General features: G+C 41.6%; 1 protein-coding gene across 4 annotated transcripts in view; it reads right to left on the bottom strand.

Moving 5' to 3' along the window:
* Positions 1 to 13,830: 13,830 nt before the first annotated feature.
* The window catches only part of LOC147899741 (TRAF-like superfamily protein), a 35,473-nt gene continuing 22,996 nt past the window's right edge, over positions 13,831 to 26,307 (bottom strand). The window contains exons 2-3 of one of the 4 annotated variants that reach the window (XM_087378162.1): positions 14,433 to 14,486; positions 14,193 to 14,323 (exon numbers count right to left, since the gene is read on the bottom strand). In XM_087378162.1, the coding sequence (XP_087234288.1) occupies positions 14,463 to 14,486 (24 nt within the window). In that variant the 3' untranslated portion in view covers positions 14,193 to 14,323; positions 14,433 to 14,462. Of the gene's footprint in view, positions 14,324 to 14,432; positions 14,520 to 26,307 lie in introns of those variants that run through there. The other 3 variants (XR_015541418.1, XM_087378161.1, XM_087378163.1) reach the window with 3 other exon arrangements.

Genomic DNA, 26,307 nt, shown 5'->3' with positions numbered 1-26,307 from the left:
CATACCACTATCTGCATTGCTTTGAGGAGATTCTCCTAATCTCAATCTGCCTGTCCATGGTGAAGTATGTGAACACTACTAGAGGACACTATAAGTCCACTAGTATTTTGTGATTGCTGTTGTAAATTCTGTGCAGCATTAACATTTTGTGCATCTACATCATCAATCACATTTACTGGTTTATACCAGCTGCTCATCTCATCAAAAACAACATCTCTACTCACTGTAAACTTACGAGTAGAAGGGTTATAGCATCTATACCCTTTCTACTACAGAGAATAACCAATAAAGATGCACTTCTCAGCTTTTGGATCCAACTTGGATCTAAACTCATGCTCCTGCAGGAACCTTGCAAACTCATTTGAGAGGTACTCTTTCCCTCCATCTGACCTTAGGCATTTTATTTGCAAGCCTGTCTCTTTTTCAACCATAGCTTTAAAAGCTTTGAAATGCCCAAACACTTCACTTCTCTTTTTCATAAAATACACCCAAACTTTTATGCTGTAGTCATCAATAAAAGTGAATAAATAATAACAGCCTCCAATACATGTAGCTTTAGTAGTCCACACATCAGAGTGGATTAATTCCAATGGCCTCTTACTCTCTTGAACATGTCTAGGAAATGGTTTCCTTGCCTGTTTTCCAAATTGACAGACTTCACATACCTTATGCATTTCTACAACCTTGAACTTAGGCAATCCTGCAACAATATTTTGGGCCTGCATTAATTTAAGTTGTTGTACATTAACATGACCAATGCGTTTATGCCAGATATCAATATCTGCAACTACACTGGTCCCATGTGCAAACATTGTTGCACTCAATTTAGGCATGTCCACATCCAACATAAACATCCTGCCCTTCTTCTTCCCTTTTGCTATCAAGCGACCTTTATTTTTCATATCCTCAACAAAGCATCCATGAGGATTAAATCTGACCTACATGTTGGGATAAGTATGATCAAGGGCTTGCTCTATGGTGCATGTGTGCATCTAGGGGAGTCACATGTGTGTTTGTGTGTGTTGTAAAGGCACATCAAGTGCTATGATGTGTCTAAAGTGTGACCTCAGTGATGACGTAAGCCAAAGGCAATCCCACTGATGTAGGGACTGATTCCCACTGATGTAGGGGCTGATTGCCACTTATGTAGGGAAGGTATTACCTTCTCCCCCTTTCTATAAGAAAGAGTCCTCTCTCTCACAATCACAATAGAGAACTACCATTTTGTTTCATTGTGCTCTCACACCTCTTGCAAGATGCATCTATTCTATCCTACAGGATTCTTCACTTGGTATTAGAGCTTTAGTTCTAGATCTAGCCTAGCCTAGCATTAGATGCTTTCTCTAGCGTAAACTACTAGTTTTTTCAAAGCTTCTTCATCTTCTCCATTTTCCTCCTTCTTCCCAAAATCTGTGAGAGATTAGTTCTCCCATTATATGCGACCATTGCTGAAACCCTTTGAGTTGCAAACTCCTCACATACGGGTGACCTTCCGGCTGCAAGCAATTAGAGAGTTCTCCTCTGTACGTGCAATGCCAACACAAAGATTGCTCGCTAATAAATTGCGCAATGTCACCTCTCTGCTTACCTATCTGCAAATCCCTCTGAGCCCAAGCTGCATGACACTACAGGCAAGCTACTGTTGAAATATGAGCCCGTTTGGTCAAGAAATGGAGGTGCAACAGACGAAAAACCAGTCGATTTTCTCAAGCTTGGCTATAGCGACTTGGTGCAACATTGTGCCCTTCCTTGGTGGAGGACCTTCTTGGTATAAGGCCTTTCTTCTTGCATAAAAATCCCCTTGAATAGAGCTATGAGCTATGAGAATTGCACCCTCCAAGTTTAGGCCTCTGTTTTGGACAGTTTTGACAATGTTGTGAGTTTGATGCTATATTAGATGCTACTTTAGCATTTTTTATGTTTTAAAGTGTTGAATACCATCAATACAACTGTGGCTATAGCTTTCCTTTAAGTTGCTATACCTAGATTTGCTTGGAATACTTTCATTTAGCCACCTCTATAAAGCATGCAAGTTGAAGCATCATTTCCATTATGATTTGTAGTATGGAATTTGGTTAAAAGTCTTTGCTACACTAAATGCTTGTACTTTGAAGTTTTTCAACTCTTTCTAGCCTTGTAAGAGAGTAGACACTTCCCATTTTGGGTTAGACCCTCTCATGGCTACCTTCTTGAATATGGATAAGTTCAATGGTAAAGGCTTTCACACATGGCAGATGAAAGTTAAGTTTGCATTGATGAGGGAAAACCTCTGGGGGCTTGTTAAACTTGCTTCAACTTCTTCTTCAACAGCCTCTAATGTTGGAGAATCCTCAGCTCCGACATGCCCAGCACGAGATCCTACTAGAGAGGAGAAAGCCTATGGCATCATTGCTCTTGGCTTAGGAGATGACTATATTCATCACATTTCTGATTTGGAGTCTCCCTCTGAAGCTTGGCAGAAGCTTGATATTGTTTTTGGTGCTAGGTCTCAAATCTCAAAATTGTCACTTAAGATTGCTTTCTTTGAATTGAAGATGGCTAGTGGCTCTCCTTTGGTTGCCCATGTCAATCACATGCGGAGTCTCATGACTCAACTTGCCTCTATCAACTCTCCAATCACTACAGATTATGCAATGGTAGTGTTGCTCAAAAGTATGCATGAAGATTATGATCATGTTGTTACCACTTTGAAAAATCTTCCTAATCCTACTCTTGAAGGTCTTATTACTGCTCTTCAAGAAGAAGAAAGGCACATGGAACTCTGGAGAGGCAATGGCATAGCCTATGCCATAAAAACTCAAAAGGGCAAGTTTTCACCTTGCAGACATTGTGGGAAGACTAATCACCTCTCAAAAGATTGCTTCAAGATCAATCCTTGCAAACATTGTGGCAAAAACAATCACCATGAAAAGTATTGTAAAGCCAAAACGGAAGCAACTACAAAGCCAAAAACTGCCAATCTACTTTCAGTTGATGTGCCTCCACAAGATGAGGCCTCCTATGAAGACTATGCTTTTTAAGCACTTTGTCATTTTTGTTTATCATCACTTGGTAAAATTTTGAGGTTCTCTGCCTGGAGTAGTACTCCAAAAAAAATATGTTATGTCTTTTATAAATCACCTCTGGTCACCATATGATGTAGACCATGTGATATGCGTTTTGACTATCCCATTTTTGTGAACCTCACACCCTTGGGAACCCTTGCTAGCATGAGATCCTAGCCATAGATTTATCCTTGACCACCATGAGATGGCATGAGAAACTATGAGACTAGATGTATCCTTGACACTGCAAGAGGCAACCCCTTGAGGGGGGGTATGTTGGGATAAGTATGATCAAGGGCTTGCTCTATGGTGCATGTGTGCATCTAGGGGAGTCACATGTGTGTTTGTGTGTGTTGTAAAGGCACATCAAGTGCTATGATGTGTCTAGTGTGTGATCTACGTGATGATGTAAGCCAAAGGCAATCCCACTGATGTAGGGACTGATTCCCACTGATGTAGGGGCTGATTGCCACTTATATAGGGAAGGTATTACCTTCTCCCCTTTTCTATAAGAGAAAATCCTCTCTCTCACAATCACAATAGAGAACTACCATTTTGTTTCATTGTGCTCTCACACCTCTTGCAAGATGCATCTATTCTATCCTATGGAATTCTACACTACAAGCCCTACTCAACCTTTTGACCAACAGAAACCAGGTTCTTGGTGATATTCGAAACATGAAATACATCAGACATGTATTTCTTTTTCCCATCCTGCATAGACAAAGGAATTTTACCAATCTGCATAATAGGATGTGCAGTATCATCACCAGTCTCCACAAATCCTGGTCTTTCCATTTTCCTTGCATCCCGCATCCATTTTGCATGACCTGTCATGTGGTTTGACACACCTGAGTCAACATATCACACATCATTGCTTTCTTCTGCACTTGTCACAGAATTGGTCATGTGCTGCACCATAAAAAATTGCTCATTTCTATCATCACCCTATCTACTAGAGGATGCATAATTGCCTTGCTACAATTTTCCATTCATGATGTCATTCTGCTTTTTGTAGCAGTCTTTAACCATATAACCCATTTTACCACAGTAGTAGCATTCAACATTGCTGTTTGCATTTTGGCCTCTCTGACATCCACGACGACCTCTTTGGCTCCCCCTACCTTTAAAGTTACCACGTCCTCCTCCATAGGGCTGATTTTCTTGAATTTGCTACTTATTCTAATTTTTGCCATGACCTCCAGATCGGCCTGCTCTACCTCTGCCTCTACCTCTTCTAGCATTTGAGTAGAAGATAGCTTCTTTTGAAGTTCCTCCTGAAGAAGATGTAGCACCATTTCTCTACTCTTCAGAAATTAGAAGAGCAATCAACTCCCCAAAATAAGGAAAATTCTCACGAACGGCAATGGATGTCCAGAACTATGCATAATCTTTCCCTAGACCATTCAAGGTCACAAAAACTAAATCATCATCTTCCACTGGCAACCCAATAGAAGCAAGTGCATCTGCAATCTTCTTCATCTTCATGTGGTAGTCATTGATGCTCATATTTTCTCTCTGCACATTATGCAACTCCTGCTTGAGCTGCATTTTCCTAGCTTGTGTATTTGTACTATACATTTTTGTCAAAGTATTCCATGCCTCCTTCGGCATGCTTGCATCTTGAATATGCACAATCATAGAATCTGAAATACTGATAGACAGCCATTACATAACTTTTTTGGCTCTCTCATGCCATCCTTTAAATGCCTGAAACTCCCATTGATTGGGAACATTAGGAATAACTGGTTCTTGTTCAGCTCTAGTGATGAGCTCCCAATAGCCTTTCCCTTAAGGAAATTCGTCATTCTAAACTTCCATGCTGGGAAGTTATTCTTGTCAAGCTTTTCAGTGACAATCTATGAAAGAGCATCAGACGCCATTACAAAACACTACAAAAATATTCTGTCACTGTAAAAAACACAACTTTTGCCTCACAAGGGCAAATTTGCAAAACTGACGAAAGTGGTATTTGACCACATGGTCACTTCCTAGTGACAATTTTGCATCAATAGGCAATAAGAAGGATTTGTCACTCCCAATATCTCTACGCATAGGCATACGATGCAATTTCTATGGCAACTTTTCACCGACCTGCAGAATAGGGTCGCATAGCAAAAATAGGGCACCTTTTTGAGTGCCTGTGGAAAACTTCTACCATCAAAACGGGCCCCAAAATGGCCTTGAATCAAAAAAATAATGTCACCAAACCGATGCACATACTACCCTCTCACCACACCGTGAAGGGCGTCCCAATTAGAGACAATGCACTCTTGCACTTTTTGACTGTGCTACCTGTAGAGATTTGCTCCCAAACTCGAAAAAGGAAAGCAACATTGATCCTCTTACCAAGACTGCGAACTTGGTTTTCTTTCTTGAGCTCCTTACCACGAACCGAGCTCTGATACCATGTGAAGAGAGTGGGAGAGAGGTAAGGAGTCTCACTTGCAATTTTCTCACATACACAATGGGGGAACACACACAAAGGTGGAGGCTGAAAATAGTTTTCCTCTTCTTAGTTGTGAAAGCCAAAAGAACTCTCTCTTTGTACAAAAGGAATAGATGAAAGGAGTTTGGGTCATATATCACATGCTTGAGATCAAATAATGGAGGTGAATATCTGTCAAATGAATTTAGGTGGCATACTAACTGAGCCACCAACTAGAGTACATAAAGATAGCTGTCATCTAGCTATTATTCATGGGCAGTGTACCAACCGCATCTACAGCTAACAAGTTAATGACATAAATGCACAACATTCACCCTGGCATATCATGAGTGGAACTCGATATCTAAACACATTGCATAGAGATTCCATGAGTGCTATTCAGCTAGCATGGAATCCGGTCTTTCATGCAAAGACCGAACACATTGAGGTCAAGTACCATTTTATCAGGGAGGTACTTGAGGACAAGCGCATAGAGCTTTTCAAGGTTCATACAAATGATAACCCTATAAATATGCTGACAAAGAGTCTACCTAGTCAATGGTTTGAGTATTGTCATGTTTTGATGGGCATTGGATAGTGTGCTCATTGGTTGTTCTCCCTTAAGGGCACATTGGCCTTTAAGTGGGACGTTATGGGGGTCAAAGGCCAATGTACGTTAACCCCAGTTATGTACAATACTTAATCACATATATATATATATATATGGATGTAGAATATTAGGGTGTTCTGCACCCACCAAAACGTTGTGTGACTCTCTCTTCTGGCTCTCCCTTTCTCTCACCTTCTTCCATTCCACTTCTATTGTTGAGATCTCTCACCTTCAACCTTAGAATGGTCCAAAACTAGGTGTATTTGGTAAGTTATCTTTGCTACATCCTCGGCATTTTGGAGCATTATAGTAAGCATGAAGGAGTTGTAAATGGTACTAGCAGGTGAAAATATTACAAGCAATTTGTCTCAATCCTTAATAGAAAAGCATTCTTTTTGACATTGAGAGCTCCAAATTTAGCTCAATTAGGCTGTAAAAATTATTTTCTATGTATTCTAGCTTCCATGGAGATAGAAGTTGATTTTGTAACAAGCCATTGTTTCCATTTATAGTGGCTTGTTGTTGGAGGAAGTATTGCCTTGTCATTTTGGAAGGTCACCTACATTGTGTGAATCGCCTCAGATCTTGGGCATGAATACTACATCATTGCCTATCATATTTGGAATCCTTGCTTCTAAAACCACCTCTAGCTTACCATAACCACCCAAGCCTCCATTATGATCGCTCCACATAGGCTGAGATTAATTTCATAGTCCTCCCTTAATCCATTCCCTGTTTCTTTCCTATCTACTCTCCTAGTAAGACATGCCTGGGGAGGCAAAAGTAAGGGCACTTTCTATGGAGGGTCAAGGAGATGCTTACACTCCTTAGGTGACTAATCCCCTTGTGTCAAAGTATTCTTGGCACCCATTGGAGTTAGTCGATAAATCTTTTGCATAGTCGTAGTTGTGGGTCGACAGGTCATGAGCCTCAAGGGAAATTTGCGCAGATCTTCAGTGAAATACTTGGGCTGGGATAATTTTCTACAATAGCTTTGCCGTTTGGGTCTAGTATACCAATAGTGTGGCACAATCATTGCCTCAAGGGAAATTTGCGCAGATCTTCAGTGAAATACTTGGGCTGGGATAATTTTCTACAATAGCTTTGCCGTTTGGGTCTAGTATACCAATAGTGGCTAAGACCTCACCTTCATTCACTTACAATATGGGGTCACCCAATTGACTAGAGGTCGTTTCTTTCTCTTGAGTGGCCGAGGCTACCTACTGAGTTGATTGGCCTTCCTTATTTCTTTGTGTCTCCATAGTAACCTGTTTGGTTTCCTTTGAGAGATATTGATCCTCGTTAACCTTGTGGTCATTATTCTTGCATTGCTCCATCTTTGTATTTCCCTTGGTACTTGCCCTTCACTTGTGCCTTCCTTGACATTTTGTTGGGTCACCGATGCCTCTATTTCATTCTTTTATCCCTCAAGATGATTGATAAGAGGATGGTCTTCCAAAGTGTTATGCTCAACTATTTTCCTAAACTAGCATTATGTCCCTGTTCGCCAAAAGTGAGCGCAGTGGACAAGGTTGCTTCTCATGAGGAGGAGAGGGAATTAACTGATGAGGCAGCTTGGGGGGTGGTAGTGGCAGTAGGTTTTGAATCAGAGTAGGAGGTGAATCAGGAAGGCTATTAATAGGAGGAAGAGAATGTGACTCATTGATAGGAGGAGGGGATTGGTGAGGATCCTTGGTTGGTGGGGATTGCCTTTTAGGGCAGACCAAGAGTACCTATTCCTTGTAAAAATTTTGCTCAACTTGGAGGGAGGGTGCTTGGGAATAGAGGTGGACTCCACAATACTCACCTAATATTTTCCGTTCTACTCATTCGATCCTGCCAAGAGAAGAGTTACAATTGGTACTTCCAACTATAATGTTCCTAGCCACTTCACCTCTCCAAAGAGCAATCTATGTTGGATTATGCATAGATGGGGTACGACCTTACAGTGTTCTTGCCCCTGCTCACAAACCGCTTGTAGTTGTTCATCAAAATTTTTCTAAAAAACTCTAAGACAATCGGTTATGACTTGGTCTTCATATGGAGCCAGGGCCTTTCAACTTAGACCCAAGGAATATACCCTGTGCTCTTCTTTAGGTCTATATATTCTGAAAAAAACTTGAAAAAGGGGTCGCATGTCATCGTAGATGGCTGTACAAATTAATTACCCTTGTGACTAGGAGAATCTCCTTAGATCAAAAAATCGATTGCGGTGTAGATTTGGAACCACCCAAGGGTGTAGGAGAAAGCTCGAATACCTCTCCAAAATGCCATTTGCCAAGGAAAACTTGTCTATTTAACTATGGGAGGTTGTGTTCATGTTCATTGTATGCCTCTAGCATATCTTCTGCAATCTCAAAATCCTAGACTTCTTGCAAGGGCAAGTTAGCGAAGGTGCACAGATTATTGCTCTTCAACATCTTCACTCAAGTAGATGGCGAGTTGACATTTTTGGGGTTATTATGCAACACTTGGTGGGTCTCTCCTCTTGTTCGAAAGACGAAGCGGGGGTGATCAGGCCACAATAGATACTGGGATGGAATCGATGGAAATGTGGAAGTTAGAAAGGGCAATGAGAAGTTGTGGAAAGGATAGGGGCACAAAGAGCTTGAGAAACTAGAAAACACACTATAGAGTGTTACATAGGAAAGTTTTAGGTGCTCTTTGAATCCACATGCATCCAGTTTTTGGCAAGTATGCTTTGTTGGAGTTATCGATGCATGTGATGCCTTAATTGGAGTAATCTGCATGTCCACGCCATTAGCAATCTTAGTTAAGTCAAGATTGAGGGGCCCTTTGCCACTTGGCAATTCTCCATGCGTTCTGTGTGACCAAACAAGTTGATACCCTGTATGACTTTATTTGGTTTCCATTAAACAATGCAAGGATCAATTGCCCCTATAAGTCCTCTAGTTGTATTGTACCATTATCAGAAACCTCTATAAGCCTGTAAGGGCCATTCCATCCGAGCTTGAGATTGGTTTTTAATGGACCTAACTTGGCATTGTATAGCAAAACCAACATGCCTCTCTAAAGATTCTCTTCACGATGTGTTGATCGTGCCAAGCTTTTCTTCTTGTTGAATCACCTGTTGTGACCATGCTACTTGGATATGCAACTCATGTGCGATTATATCCTAATTGATTTTGGTTCCTCTAAATGATGCTCAAAAGCTATTCAAAGACTCAAAGCTAAAACTTCCAATGGTACTACTGCTTCCAAACATGAAGCCATTTTAAAAGGTGTCTAATTAGTGGTTACCTTGTATACCGTGCGATAAGCCCACAGTGCAGCATGCAGCTTGGTATCCCAATTCCCGTGTTATGATCATCAACCTGAGAGTCTTCTTAGTTGACCTAGCCTACCCATTGCATCGAGGACAATATGTCATGCCAACTCGATGCATAACCATGAATTCTTTTATCAATAAGTCAAAAAATTCATTCACAAGATGAGTTCCCTAATTAGTGAGACAAACTCAATTGGATAGCCATATCAACGAATTGTATTGTTTTGAATTGAGTTATCTCTCAAGGCTTTCTCTTCAGCCCATTTAGTAGTATAATTTGTGGTTGCTAAGATATATTTATTATATGTATATGAACTGTGTTCTTGAAAGGACCCATGTAATCCAAGACCCAACATTGGAATGCTTCCCACACTTGGCATGTGATCTGAAAGCAACAATCTCCCTATTCTTTGACAGACATGATATCCCACACACTGAGCATGTGCATCATTAAATAGAGTGCTCCATCACAACCCTACCCGAAAACCTTTTCAAGCAGTGAGCTCACCACTAAAGTGACCTCCAATCAGCCCAATGTATGCTTTGGTAAGTACAAAAGCATGTTCATGCACGATAAGACCCATCTCTGCAACACCTCTACACCATGGTGATACAATTGGCCACTAATCAAACTATACCTCCATGCTTGCAAATCCAATTGCCTGCCCTTATCTTTGGGCATATGCTCTATGACAGGTAGTGTAGCATTTCATCATGTTCAGTTTCTATAAAATCCACAACAAACAAATGAGCATCTAGTAACTCAGTACATAGTGACTCATTTAGCATCATCTGAGGCTAGTAAATGGGACAAGCAATCTTCTCCTTCATTATGCTTTTTTGGTTTGTGAATAATTTTAAACGGGACAAGCGGTCTTCTCCTTCATGATACTTTTTTGGTTTGTGAATAAAATTGAACTATTGCAATAACAACATCCATCTTACCAATCAGCCTTTAATTATTATTTTATTAATCAAATAGAGAAAATCTTGATGATCAACATGGAAAATAAATGGATTTCCTAGCAACTAATGTTGAAACTTCTACAGACTTTATACCATCTCAAGAGAATCTCGATCGGTTGTGCTGTAATTGCACTTAGCAGAAGTCATCAATCGGCTTGCATAGCACACTAGATAATCCTATTTCCCATCTAATGTTGCCAATATAATACCAATGGCACATTCCGAGGCAGTTACATAAACACAAAAACTCACATCCCATCTTGGTTATGTGGAGTATAGGCATCACAAATGCTCGTTTCTTAAGTTTACAGAATGTTGCAGATAATTCCATAGTCCATTGAAATTCAGTATCTCTTTTGTTGTTTCATGTAATGGCGCTGCAATTTTGGCAAAATCATTCACAAATTGTCTATAAAAGGTGATGAACCCTAACAAAGAAATTCCAACCTATCCACATCTAGCAAACACTTTCTCAACATAGAGCGAATGCAAGGAAATAGCCGAGTAAGCATAAAAATAATGCAAATAAATTGCAATGAACTCGGTCAAATAATCCTAGAAAGATTCAACCATGAATCTCTGAAAGGTAAATGGAGCATTACACAAACCAAATGGCATGACTTTAGTGGCATATGCATTGCACTATGTTATGAAAACAGTTTTGGGCTGATCCTTTAGTGCTATGGAGATCTGATTACCCTCAAAGCTCTATGTAAAGTAGTTTGCAAAAGAAGATGCAAGATGATAGAGAGGAAGAGAAAAAACCAACTTCATAGGATACAAGTTTTTAGATCCGATGATGCCCAATTTTCCAATGGGGAGTGGGAGAGATTTTCCATCCAATTGATCTAAAAGATGGCATCAGTGGACTTTCCATTAAAGAGATTTGAAATTGGCTAAAGTCTTGTGGAATTTTGGTTGCAAACTATCCTTAGAGTTGTTGTACCTTGCTCATTGCATTTCTCTTTTGCAGGTGCCTATGAGTGTGGGGGCCTAGCCTCCAACTCCTGTACTCATGGACAGTGTACTTAAAAATCATCATGCCCAATGAAGAAAGTAAATGACCTTTTCTAACATATGAAAACATTAGAGAGCAATAGCTAGATGAGTTGTATTAGCACTGTGAATGGGGATATTGTACCATGTGTCTAGGGTGCTCATATCCTCCTCTGCTCCCATGCCCAAAATCCCCTATTTTTGTTTCAAATGTATACCAAAGAATGAAATGAAGCTTGGGCTAACTTTTGGGTACTATAAAATGCTTCCCCACCAAGAGTGTGAGGCATTTACACTCAAATTAACTTGGATACACCCAACACAAGATTAGTAGATTTGAAATCTCAAAGCTTTCACCATAAGTTCCATCAATACCTATACATTATCACATGCTTTAAATCTCAACATTTGACATTTAACTAGTGCATAGAAATATCATCTTGTTCTTTAGATAAATAGTTCCCAAGCCATCAACCTCTTCAAATTAGCCATTAGGCACTTCCACTCTTTATAGATGAGAAGAAGCATTAGTTTAAAGCACTCCAAGAAATTATGGGATATTTTGGGCTAGGACTACAGTCTACAATTATGAATTTCGGCTAGAAGCTCATTGCATCCTCGCAATTTAAAGGGCTACAATCAAAAAACATCCAAGAAATGGTGAAGTAGAATGGGGGAACCCTAGTGAAAGCACATACCCTTGGACAATCCAAGGGAGAGAAGTACTTTTGAGTAGGCATTGTTTTCTTGAGTAATCTAAGGCAATGTATAATAATAAGGAAGTACTTTTGAGTAGGCATTGTTTTCTTGAGTCGTATGTGAAAAACTATTTTGGCCTTTTTTTGATGTACTATGGCTTGTCAATGTTTCATTGTCTTTGGAATCGTAGATTGGTTTCTTCTTTGTATAGTTATTAGCTAATCTTTGTACTCTAGGATCTATGCAAAATAAATGCCTAAAGCTGCATGTGAGATGTTGCAACGTGTTGTAGATGACTATACACACATTGTGAGAGAGAGAGAGAGAGATCACATTAATGTCCATGGGGGGTCAAAATGACACATGGGATGAAAAAGAACATGATATAACTAGATGTCCCTTGTTAGGGGGTGTTAGTTATTAGCTAATCTCTGTGCTTTGGGATCCATGCAATATAAATGCATAAAGCTGCATGTGAGGTGTTGACCTTGGCTAAGACATATTGTAGACGGCTACATTCTTGAAGAAGCTCTCTGAAATCAACCATTATATGTGTGTAATTCAAGCATACAAGCCAAGAATTCTTAAATTTTAGGCATATTTAAATCACATAGGGTGCAAGTCCTTTTCATTACTTCAATGCCCATCCATCCCCCATATTCTATCCTCAATGTGATGTAGTCCTCATAAGGATGATTGCCTATCTTGCACATTGTCGCATAGGTCTCTTGGTATGCATTTGCCCTTTGAGATTGCATGTAGGATATGAACTCCAATACTCAAGATTCATGTGCTCAACATACTATTCGAATTTGGATATGTAATCTTATTATGAAGACCTTCAAAATCCACTTATTATGAAGACGTTCAAAACATGCATTATGGAAGTCAATCTCACTTAAATCCACTATTGACATGTTAAAGTAGTTTTCTACACCTCATTTTGTGAGCCAAATTCTCATGTCTTGCATCCATCTTGATGATAAGAATATAGTCATGTGTCTTAGGGGTTTGGAGAAAAATTCAAGTCTCGTGACAAGCTTAGACAAATTACCATACTTTGGATTGGAGAAAATTGCTTTGCAACTTTGCCAAGAGATACCCATACTTCTGTTTTTGTGTCGAGTAGAGGGCCACACTATGAACATAAAGTGGAGAGCCATTGCAATCGCTATCTTATTGGTTGATGAATCATTCAAGAAGGTTGATCAACTATTGAGCATGTGCTTTATCATTTTCTGCACTACACTCGCTTCTCACCCAAAAAGTTGATTATTTGGTTGAGGTACTAGGACCATGACCATAACAAAATGATAGACATCCAATTTGTGCCATATGGCACAACAAAAATCATGGGATTTTACTTATCGAAGACTTTTGTGAATCTATTCTTTGCATATAAATGTTATCCTAGGCCAAATTTGGTGTGCCATCTTGTGAACATGGTGATCTTTTCTTTCCCTAACCAAGATCACTTTTGCAACGGCTTCTTGAATTTTTGCAAAATATGTCAACATAACTATAACACTACAGTGTTGCATCATGGGTAATCTCAATATACCTTCATATAAAAGCATATGGAAAATGCCAAATCTTAACAACTTATTTGCCTATTCAATTGTTGGTTTACAAATTTTTTAAAGAACCTAAATGCATTTCCAAATAATTAAATTTGATGACCTAAAGACCCAATCACACTAAGTTCAAGATATGGATTGTTCTATTTCTAAAGACCTTTGTTTCATGTTTGAAACGAGGACTTAAATTTTCATTTTTTCAGCTATGTCAAAGAATCACACAAATAATCCCAGTCCACTCAAGCCATCTTTAACCAAACTAGAGTTAAGCAGGGAGGATGGATCAAAAAACGTATAAGAACACATCCTTAGTTTCCACATGAAACTCCTATTAACACACAAGGTTGTGCCTAAAAAACGAGCCATCCTTATGCATTATTACACATCATTATTGTAGAAAAGTGAAAAGGGAGTTTGCTTGAGAGATTTGAAGCTGTGACTATATTACACCACATATGCGAGTAATAAAGGAAAATTTCACTTGTGTACGTCTTTTTGGTATCCCACAAAATGATCCTAGATTTCATTCTTCTGTAAACTCTGCAATTGATGTCGCAATTGTAGGACCTCTGCCGATGTACTAGCCACTTTGAGATCCTGTCGAAGCCTACCAGTTTCTTGCTCCAGTGCCTTTATCTTAGCATCTTGCTGACGAATTGCTAGAGAAAGTGTACCTATATCCACAGCCTCTGACCTTTGGCTTATAGACAAAGCCTGTCGACAAGTACAAATATATATATATATATCATTGCTTCTCTTAACTATCCAAGAAAAGATTTCTTAAATCATGACAAAGACATTAGTTGACATTATAAGATTTTACCTTTTCTTGTATTTGCAATGTTTGAATTTATCAAGCCCTCTCTTTCATGTCGATCTAGCATGGTGAATCTACCTAGTGAGTTCTCAACTTGTAAAGAGAAACAAGTATCACAATACAAGAACATGGCATAAAGTAGTACAAAGGCTGAGCATGGAAAAATCTATATTTAAAAAAATGATATTGTACAATATGATCATGCCAAGAACACACAACCTTTGTAGGACAACATGTGAGATTCACCATTGTTATATTACATAAACTTGAAGACACAATGAAGGGATAGTTGCAAAGAGCTACCAGAGACACAGTCAATACGAGGACATATAAGTGGAGGATGTGCTTCTCGAGCCACACTCTCCAAACTAAAGGCTAGTAGTCACACAACTCTACCTTCATGATAGAGGGAATAAGGAGACAAGGTGCAACCCCTGTGCAAGCGTGCATGTGTACGTGCATGCACGCGCGCGTGTGTGCGCACGTGCCTGTGTGTTTGGGAGGGCTATTCGAAGCTCCACCCTAGCCAACCATAGGGCCCTTGGGCAGACTTGGGGTGGGCCCTACTATGTGGTATCATTGATGCCTAATCCAAGCTGACCTAGGCTCACCTAACGACTCGACTTCTAACTGTTGGGAAACTGAAAGGAAAGCATGGAGTGAACACAAACTAAGAATTCTTGCTTATGGAATGAAGAAAGGTGAGGTCCTTAAGTAGGCACCTCTTACATGATTACTAACATCACTGATGACCTCTGAGCTCCACAATCATCTCCTCAATCTGCTCCTAAATTCTCTCAATCATCCTATGTGGCTTCTACCACCACCTAACAGTGCTTATGGGCACCTAACTGTGCCTCTAGCACACACATAGAAACCAAGTTGTGCCTGGGGCATACACCTTGAGATATCCCATCATACCCCCCCTCAAAGGAATGCCTCAGGCTATGTCAAGGATACATCTAGTCTCATAGTTTCTCATGCCATCTCATGGTGGTCAAGGATAAATCTATGGCTGGGTTCTCATGCTAGCAAGGGGTTCCCAAGGGTGTGGAGTAAACAAAAAGGAATACAAAAGACCTTCCAATGGTTATCTCCCCTACATGTACATGCACACAATGTCTGCAGGAGGTACCATGGAGCAAAAACACATACACATGGCCTACATCATATGGTGTCCAGAGGTGTTTACAAAACACACAATAGTTTATTTCATTCATTTTGGAGGACTATCCAGGCTGAGTACCTTGACTCAACAAAAAGAGAGATCTGGAGCATACATGGAGATGATTCAAAAAGCATAATCTTCATAGGATGTCTCATCTTGTGGAGGCACATCAACTGAAAGTAGATTGGCAGTTTCTGACTTTGAAGTTGCTTCCTTTTTTGCTCTACAAAACTTTTCATGATGATTGTTTTCGCCACAGTGTTTGCATGGATTGATCTTGAAGCAGTCTCTTGAGAGGTGATTAGTCTTCCCACATTGATTGCAAGGTAAAAACTTGCCCTTCTGGATTTTTATGACATAGGCTGTGTCATTGCCTTTCCGGAGTTCCATGTGCCTTCCTTCTTCTTGAAGAGCAAAGATAAGACCATCAAGATTAGGATTAGGAAGATTTTTCAAAGTGGTAACAACATGATCATAATCTTCAGGCATACTCTTGAGCAACACTGCCATTGCATCATCTATAGTGATAAGAGAGTTGATAGAAGCAAGTTGAGTCATGAGACTCCGCATGTAATTGACATGGGTAGCCAAAGGAGTGTCACTAACCATCTTCAATTCAAAGAAAGCAATCTTAAGTGACAATTTTAAGATGTGAGACCTAGCACCAAAAATAATGTCAAGCTTATGCCAAGCTTCTGAAGGAGACTCTAAGTCAGAGATGTGATGAATATAGTCATCTCTTAAGCCAAGAGCAATGATGCCATAGGCTTTCTCCTCTCTAGCAGGATCTCTTGCCGGGTGTGTCGGAGTTTAGGATTCTCCAGCATTGGAGGCTGTTGAAGAAGAAGTTAAAGCCGGTTTGACAAGCCCCCAGAGGTTTTCCCTCATCAATGCAAATTTAACCTTCATCTGCCATGTGTGAAAGGCCTTACCATTGAACTTATCCATATTCAAGATGGTAGCCATGAGAGGGTCTAACCCAGAATGGGCAGTGTCTACTCTCTTACAAGACTAGAAAGAGTTGAAGAGCTTCAAAATACAAGCATTTAGAGTAGCAAAGGCTTGCGACCAAAATCCATACTACAAATCAATGATGTTTTCACTTGCATGCTTCATAGAGGTGACTAAATGAAAGTATTCCAAGCAAATCCAGCTATAGCAACTTAAAAGAAAGTTGTAGCCACAGTTGTACTGATGCTTTTCAAAACTTTAAAACCTCAGAAATACTAAAGTAGCATCTAATGTAGCATCACACTCACAACCTTGTCAAAACTGTCCAAAACAGAGGCCTGAACTTGGAGGGCTTGTATCTCACTCTTCAAAGCAAAGAAAACAGGGCTTTCTGAAGCAAAAGAAAGCTCATATATCAGAGAAGATCCACTGAGGAGGAGAGGCGCAATTCCACGTCACGTCTAGCTGCTTCAAAGTCGACTAGTTTTTCCTTGTTTTCTCCTTGAATATGCAGCCATTGCTGCTCAAATTTCAACACAAGATAGCCCAAGGTATGGAGAAGCTTCCCCTGAAAGGAATTAGAGAAAGGTGGAGCAGACACAGAGAAAATGCAGAAGACAGTTTCGAGGATCTTCATGGAATGGCGACCACCAGCACAGTTGTTTCTTCAATTCCTTGCAGGTGAAGGTTCGCCCATACGAGAGGTATCTCCAGCCAGAAGGGCTTGGAGATTGGCGAAGAAACGAGGGAGAACAAGCTCTAGCAAGATTTGGGAAGAACGGGAAGAAATGGTGAAGATGAAGAAGATGGAGAAGAAGAAGATAATGTGGCACAAATGGGCTCAAGGAGGATCAAATGGCTCTAATACCATGTTGGGGAACTGAAAGGAAAGCATGGAGTGAACACAAACTAGGAATTCTTGCTTATGGAATGAAGAAAGGTGAGGTCCTTAAGTAGGCACCTCTTACATGATCACTAACATCACTGATGACCTCTGAGCTCCACAATCATCTCCTCAATCTGCTCCTAGATTCTCTCAATCATCCTATGTGGCTTGTACCACCACCTAACAGTGCTTATGGGCACCTAACTGTGCCTCTAGCACACACACATATAAACCAAGGTGTGCCTGGGGCATACACCTTGAGATATCCCATCACTAACATCCAACCATAAAATGGTGGTTGCTTGAATATCCCCCACATTTTTAGACAATAAGGAAGAAGGAAAGCGACCACACTACAGAGGTCAAGATTTTCTAAGGCCAATTGGCGTTAATTAGTCAGAAGATGCACACCAACGCAGTAGCCATAGTCCAATGGATTAATTCATGATGGTGAAAGACAGTAAAAAGTGTTCAATCAAAGGGATTAGCAATGTTCCAATCACCACTAACCACTGTGTGGAAAAGATACTCTAAAATCCTTTATGCATCAAACCTTTAAAAGGACCTTTCTTTTAATTACTGCTTTGACGAAGCACAAAATGAAGGTGGAATTAGACAACCATGATTAGGCAAGAAGATACATGTAAGATTGTCACACAAGTGATGGGCGTCCAATGGATTAATTCATGATGGTGAAAGACAGTAAAAAGTGTTCAATCAAAGGGATTAGCAATGTTCCAATCACCACTAACCACTGTGTGGAAAAGATACTCTAAAATCCTTTATGCATCAAACCTTTAAAAGGACCTTTCTTTTAATTACTGCTTTGACGAAGCACAAAATGAAGGTGGAATTAGACAACCATGATTAGGCCAGAAGATACATGTAAGATTGTCACACAAGTGATGGGCACAAGGAGGAAAGTATAAGATCAAATCTTTTTCATCTAGGGTCACACAAGAAACTCCAACTTGTGGCATGACAGTTTTGGACATATCAGTTGAAGCACTCTTTCATAAATGCAATAGATAGGTTTGGTAAATGGCCTTCCACCAATGGCATGCACTTCAAATGTGCACCAGGCTAGCATGGAGGGCAAGAAACATTCGGATTGTTTCGGTTATGCTAGGATGACCAAGCTACTAGATGTTGGTCGATCATGCTTCCTAGAGTTAGTGGATAGGAGAGCACACGTGACTGGTATTTATGTGTAGGCCAGCGTGGTAAAAGATATATTAGCTTCCTCAAGAAACTAAGCGAGTCACATTGAATGATAATAAGTGTGTGCATGTGTGTTAGTGATTGGTGGCTAAGTTAGAATTAGCATGAAATTAGGTATATGGGTAGGTCCATCTACTGGTAAGGAGGTGTGTGTGTGTGTGTGTGTGTGTGTGTGTGTGTGTGTGTGTGTGTGGTGTAGGAGCAAGGTGTATGTGTGAGGTTTTTTTGGGATCTGTTTTAGAGTTAGGGTTTCCTGCATGGCTATGGTAAAGTGAATTTTTTTTGGCAAAATTAGGAGTGCAACCCATTTGGTTGCACTCCATTTCCCATTAAGTACCCTTAGATAGGTCCATCTACTCCACATCTCATCCAAATAGAAGGTCGTGGTGAGCTACGATAACTCAAGTAGAAAAAGCTATTTCCATTGCACCCTAGATGGCACACCCATTAGCGACTCTAAGGACGAGGTAGTGGAAGCAGTTACAAGATCTAGAATCTGAGTACAAGGAATCTGAGTAGTGGAAGCAATTACAAGATCTAGAATCTAAGTACAAGGACGAGGTAGTGCAAGCAGTTACAAGATCTACAATCTAGTAAATTGAATTTTTTAAGGCAATATTAGGGGTGCAACCCATTTGTTTGAACTCCATTTGTCACGAGCATTCACACGCCTGAGGCCATGCTAGCTAGTGCCAACCCAGGCAGCCAAGTCAACGGCCGCGTAGGCATCCGTACAGCCATTCAGGCAACCCTAAACAATCAGCAATCAAGACACAGTCAACAGGAAATCAACACCACATCACCGTAGGTCAAAAAACACAATTTACTTTTTATCAAAAGTCAACGCACTGACTTTTTGGTCGACATTGACTTTTACTAACCTAGTCAACGATCGACGTTGACCAATTGACCAAGGTCAACAATCGACATTGACCAAGTCGGCCAGGCTGACCTATCAGCCTATAAAAGAGCAACCTTTGACCCTCATTCTTCATCCACTCCTCAGGCCTTCAAGCCTTCAAAGCAGTAGAGTTAGGCCTCCCCGCAGCAGACCAGCAGGGTAGCCTCAACCTCTTTACGGATCTAGTGAGGATTCACCTCCTATAGGTAGTCTAGCTTTCTAGTTTTGCAGTGAAGGTTTCATCGCCTTCATACAATTGTATTCAGCCCTTTGGGCATTCATTATTTAGTTGTATCTATTTTCTCTTCGAAGATCCACTACATTCTCTCCCTCTGATTCTCTTACTCACATCCACAGCTCACTGTGTATTGAGTGCATCATCTTGCAGTTACAGTTAGTATTGAGCAAGAGAGAGAGTGAGGATAGTCTATCTCCCACTACATTGGTATCAGAGCTTCAGTTTTATAGGGAGGGTCAATTTAGGGGCAACTCTATTGTTTTATGGTCCAGACAAGATCCAGCAAGGACACCATGAGCACTAGTGAGAGCAATCCAACACCGAGGGGGGTGAGGGTTCAGTGCCTCAACCACCACCACCACCCCCCCCACCATAGAACCCTGCAGACACTTCCATGTCTGCCATGACAACCATGTTGCAGGCTATGATGCAAATGCAACAGCAACAGTCCGAGGCTCTCTTCACCCACATGACCCAACTTCAAGAGATGCGGGAAGATCGTGAGCAGGCCGCCAGAGACCGTGAAAGGCTAGCTCGGGAGGCAAAAGAAGAACACAATCGGGAAGCTCGAGAAGCAAAAGAAGAACGCGATCGAGAGGCTCGAGAAGCCCAGGAACTCCAAGACCGCGAGGCTCAAGAGGCCAAGGAGCTCCGAGAACATACTGGTCGAGAAGAGAAGGACGAACGGGATCGGCAACTTCTCATTTCTCTACTTCGACTAGAGGGGGGGAGAAAAGGAGAGACTTCCACCTCCAACCATGTTGGGGTTAAGGCCCTGTGCCACCTCATGTACACTTTTTTGTTACAGGTTACAGTGTGAACACGATTCACTCCGAACCAGTTCCACCCAAGTGTCTATCCTAATATATTCTTGAGGGTTGTGGTGTGCCCTCGCTTCTTGATTCACACCCACCACTCTTGTGGTCTTGGTCTTGCTCTCCTCCACTCGCTTTCGCTTCAACTGGTATCAGAGCTTTGACTCATCATCTCTATCCTGCGTCCTCACCCTCAGCCCAAAAGTTCCCCGTTTGCTTCCTGTATCAGACTGGTGGCTTCCTCCGCACAGCGTCAAGGCCCGTATAACGTCAAGGTCCGTACGTTCCTCCGTACAACGTGCACGACGAGGAAGTTCTGATTTCGGACGCTACAACGTCAAGGTCTGTACGTTCCGTACAACGTGCACGACGAGGAAGTTCTGATACGGACGCGTTTTATTTTGATTGCCCTATGCGTTCTTTTTTTTTCGTTGGGTCGCATTCCGCTATTGTTCTACGCCCTTTGTGGGTCGTGACCTCGCTAATCTCGTGCGTGGGAACATCCTTCTTCGAGGTATTTAAGACGTGGTTCGCAGGTACACTTGACATTTGTCAAGTGGGAAGTTGGATTGTGTGACATTTGGTCACATTGGGCAGAAATTTGAGGATTTGGTCACATCGTGGTGCATTCTCGGAAATTGCAGAAATTGCATGCAAGAAATTTGGGGCTTTTGACACTAGAGTGCTTGTACGCACTTGTGGATGCCTATTCGACGAAATTTCTCTTCAATAGACGCCAAAACAAGGGGCTTTCGCTCAAATTGGTGTCATTGGTTGTTGTAGACAGTTTTGGAAAGGGATTCACATGTCTATGTGTCAAATGCATTGACAAAAGAGGAGATTTTGCAATCAGGTTAGTTTTGGATAAATGCTTCTTGTTGTGGACAGCGCATTTGTACACTCTTGGAGAGTGTGAAAACTCAGTTCAGTTCTGAGTTTAGCCTTGTGACAGTGTTCATATGCCTATTTGAGGTGGGAGAGTTTGCCCAAACACCTGCTAAACAATCTGGGATATTTGTGTCACTTGATCATTCATTCTACAGTGACATTTGGTCACTTGTCAAGGCTCAGGGACCTTTGTGACAGTTTTTGTACAAGTGCAGGCCAATTTTGGAAGAGATTTGGGGACTTTTAGAGTTTTTTCTTTTACTGTTTTTTTTTACAGTTTTGGAGAGTGGACAACATTGCATTTAGTCACAGCACGTGACTTTGAGGCTTTTTGTGCCTTACGTGTATTTATTTGCTTCTATTTGGGCTTATCATCATGTCTTCAAGCAACGAAGGCAACTATTGGAACATCGAGAAGTTGGAGGGGAATGCAAATTTCTCTTATTGGAAGAAGCAAATATACAATGTGTTGGTCTAGAAAGATCAAAATATGCCTATCAAGTATAAAGGGATCAAGCCCGATGAAGTTAGTGACCTTCAGTGGGAAACCATGAATGAGAAGGCCAAGAGTACCATTCTTTTGACCATCTCTAAGAAGATCTACTTCAATGTAGAGAATGAAGCCACCGCTTACAGCATATGGAAAAAACTTGAGTCCCTTTTCGAGAGTCAGAGTGCAGCTAGTAAAGTGTTTTGGTTGAAGAGGCTCATGAAACTAAGCATGAAAGAGGGGACAGCCCTCTCATTTCACCTCAATGAGTTTCACTCTATATTCAGCCAACTCACAAATCAGAAAATGAATTTTGATGATGAGGTGAATGCCATTTTTCTCTTGAGTACCCTCCCTGACAGTTGGGATACTTTTGCTACAGCCATAAGCAATTCAGCCCCTGCCTTCACAAGATTGTCATGCCAAGATGTGGAAAGCGCTCTTCTGCAGGAAGAGGTGAGGCGTAAGAATAGCAGTGAAAATAAGAATGCAAGTGCATTGGCTGTGGGCAAAGATAGGCAGCGAGGGGAAAACCAAAATAAAGGGAGATCTTGCAGTCAGTCCCGTCCTAGGAAGGACCTTGAATGCCACCACTGCCATAAGAAGGGGCATATTAAAAGGGACTGTTTTCAGCTGAAAAACAAAGGCAAGGATAAGGAAAGAAAAGAAGAGGACAAAGATGCGAAAAGAGATGCCAAAGACACCAAGGGCAAGGCTAAACTTGAGGAGCTCAATGTAGTGATTAGCAGTGATGAAGATAATGACGATGTCATACTTGTTGCCTCCTCTGGTGATAGTTCTTTTCTTGTAGCCAATGATGGCTCGTATGCACAGGATTGGCTATTAGACTCAGGTGCATCCTATCATGTTACTCCTCATGAGCAGTGGTTTGCTTCATATGATGCAGGGAAGAAAGGATGTGTGAAACTTGGGAATGATTATGCCTGTGACGTTGTTGGCATTGGGGATGTGCATCTAAAATTCCCAAATGGTTCTGAATTTGTATTGCACAATGTGAGACATGTGCCACAGCTCAGGAAGAGCTTGATATCCACTGGGCAGCTTGATGATGCAGGGTATCTCACCCAATTTGGTCATTCTATGTGGAAGGTGCTTAAGGGAAATATGGTTGTGGCCAAGGGCTGCAAATCAGGCACCTTGTATCCATTGTATGTTGAGGGTGTTGATGCTAATGTAATCCATGTGACCGAGCAGCCACACACTTCATTGTGGCATAGCCGGTTGGGCCATATAATCCAGAAAGGAATGAAAGTATTGTCTTCTTTGGGTTACTTGCCGAGACTTAATTTTTCTGATTTTTCAGCATGTGATCATTGTATTTTATGGCAAACATAAGCAATCAGCCCATAAAAAGGCTGGAAATGTTAAGCAAGAAGTCCTAACTTTGGTACATACAGATGTATGTGAAATGCCCAACCTTTCTTTGGGCGGTGCCATGTATTTTGTCACTTTTATTGATGATGCATCCAGGAAGATATGGGTCTATCCCATTAAGCATAAGAGTGATGTGTTCAAAGTCTTCAAGACTTGGTTGGCACTTGTTGAGAATCAGACAGGAAAGAAGCTTAAATGCCTCAGGTCTGATAATGGAGGGGAATACCTCTCAGGGGAATTTACTACATTTTGTGATGAGAAGGGGATAAAGAGGGAGTTGCCCGCTCCCTACAATCCTCCACAAAATGGTGTGGCTGAAAGGGCAAATAGGACCATTCAAGAGAGGACTCTTAGCATGCTCTCACAAGCAGGATTGACCCATGGTTTTTGGGCAGAAGCTGTTAAGACAGCAGTACATCTCATCAATAGGTCACCCAACAGGGCCTTGAATTTGAAGGTACCTGAGGAGGTGTGGTCAAGAAAGCCACCCTCTTACAAACATCTCAGGGTGTTTGGCTGCCAGGCCTTTATGCATGTCAAAAGGGAAATACACAGCAAATTAGACCCAAATTCACGCAAGTGTATCTTTCTTGGGTATGGTGACAATGGAGAGATGGGTTACAGGTTGTGGGACCCTGAATCTCACAAGATTGTGAGGAGCAATGATGTGATTTCTCGAGAAGATAGGATGCAAAAACAGCCTATCAATACCATTGGAGTGAGAAGAGTCATTTTTGAGGAGGAAGGACCTCCAGGACAACCACAAAATGCCAATCAAAATGCTGTCCAAAATGGTCAAAATCAGCAGCCACCTCCGGCTTTTAATGCTCCATATTATCCTCCACAGGAAGAGCCACAAATGCAGCCTGAGATTCAGCAAGATGTGCTTCCAGAGCAGGCTATACAGCCCCAAAATATGCAGGAACAGCAAGCAGATCAGCCACCTAATCAAGATGGTTGGGTTAGGCGGAGTTTCTCAAAAAGAGTACATTGGCAAAGTCCTGGAGAGGTTCAATATGGATAAGGGGAAGGCTTTGAGCACACCCTTGCTACCATATTTGAAACTCAGCCAAAAGGACAGCCCTCAGTCAAATGATGAAAGGGCTCAGATGGCCAAGGTTCCTTATGCTTCTGGATGTGACAGTCTAATGTATGCCATGGTTGCTACTAGACCAGATATTGCTTTTGCAGTGGGAGTGGTCAGTAGATATATGGCTAACCCCGGTAAGAGGCATTGGGAGGCAATTAAGGGTATATTGAGATACCTTAAGGGGTCTCAAGATGTGTGCATATGTTTTGGCAAGCAAGATGCAAAAGTGCATGGATACACAGATTCAGATTATGCAGGGCATGCAGACAACCGTAAGTCCACCACGGGCTACGTGTTTACTTTCACAGGTGGTGCTATTTCATGGATATCCTGGTTACAGAGATGCACAGCATTGTCTACCACGGAGGCAGAGTATATTGCAGCCACTGAGGCTTGCAAGGAGGCCATATGGCTTTCACGTCTGGTGGGAGACTTGGGTTTTTCAGGGGATATTCCTTCTTTGCATTGTGATAGCCAGAGTGCTATTATGTTGGCAAAGAATCCGGTCTTTCATCAGAAGACCAAGCATATTGATGTTAAGTACCACTAAAATCCATACTGATGATAACCCTGTGGATCTTTTCAGCAAGATCTTGCCAGCAGAGCGGTTTGCACATTGCAGGGCACTGATGGGCGTTGGATAGGCCATATCTCATGTTTTGGCCTTGTACATTCTATATGTACTTGCTATAATTTCTGATTTTTTGAGGCACATTGCCTTTAGGTGGGAGGTTGTTGGGGTTAAGGCCCTGTGCCACCTCATGTACACTTTTTTGTTACAGGTTACAGTGTGAACACGGTTCACTCCGAACCAGTTCCACCCAAGTGTCTATCCTAATATATTCTTGAGAGTTGTGGTGTGCCCTCGCTTCTTGATTCACACCCACCATCTTGGTCTTGCTCTCCTCCACTCGCTTTCGCTTCTTCACTCCGAGCCAGTTCCACCCAAGTGTCTATCCTAATATATTCTTGAGGGTTGTGGTGTGCCCTCGCTTCTTGATTCACACCCACCACTCTTGTGGTCTTGGTCTTGCTCTCCTCCACTCGCTTTTGCTTCAAACCAAACCTTCTTTTCTGGGGAAGCTCAACTTCACACAGTACGATGGTAAGCAAGAACCTTTAGTGTTGACTTCGTGGCTCAATCAGTTCAAAAGTTATTTTTCAGTGATGCCTACGAAGGACGAGCGGTGCATCCTAGCATCCATGCACCTCACAAAGGAGGCGGTCACCTAGTGGCTCAAGTGGCAAAAGGACCACTATGATGCAAACGAGGAGACACCTCTCTACAGCTGGACACAATTCGTGAAAGATCTTCGATCACGGTTCCTGCCACCGCAGTACCTGGATAGGCTCCAAAGTCAGTTCTACGAGCTATGCCACGGAGACACCAAGACGGTGAATCATTATGCCAATAAGTTCACTTAGGTGTTTATACAGTTGCAGTTGGAGGACGGTTAGAAGCTGAGCAAATTTCTCCATGGGCTGCGTACACACATCCAGTGGTATGTCAGAAGTTTCAGGCCACGAGATTATGAGTGTGCATATGAGCTTGCTCAGAATTTTGAGCTCATGCACAAGGGTCAAGGAAAGGATACAAGCAGGTCGACAGTAAGAAGTTCCATGATTCCACACCAAGTGATGGTGGGAATGGGCAGCAGAAGAAGAGCTGGATGGCAAAGGATAGCAATGGGTATGGTGGGTACTTGGATACAGCGACACGAGCACTCTATGCCTAGGAGAACCGATGCTTCCATTGTCATGTGCTGGGTAGTTGGTCCCATCAAGATTATCCTCAGTTGCAAGCATACCAAAAACATCACTTCTTGCCATTCCCACAC

The sequence above is a fragment of the Dipteris shenzhenensis genome, chromosome 8 (assembly GCF_047967505.1).
Source record: "Dipteris shenzhenensis isolate YYH24624 ecotype China chromosome 8, Dip_SZ_1.0, whole genome shotgun sequence".
Taxonomy (NCBI): domain Eukaryota; kingdom Viridiplantae; phylum Streptophyta; class Polypodiopsida; order Gleicheniales; family Dipteridaceae; genus Dipteris; species Dipteris shenzhenensis.
This window is presented reverse-complemented; position numbering and strand designations above follow the sequence as displayed.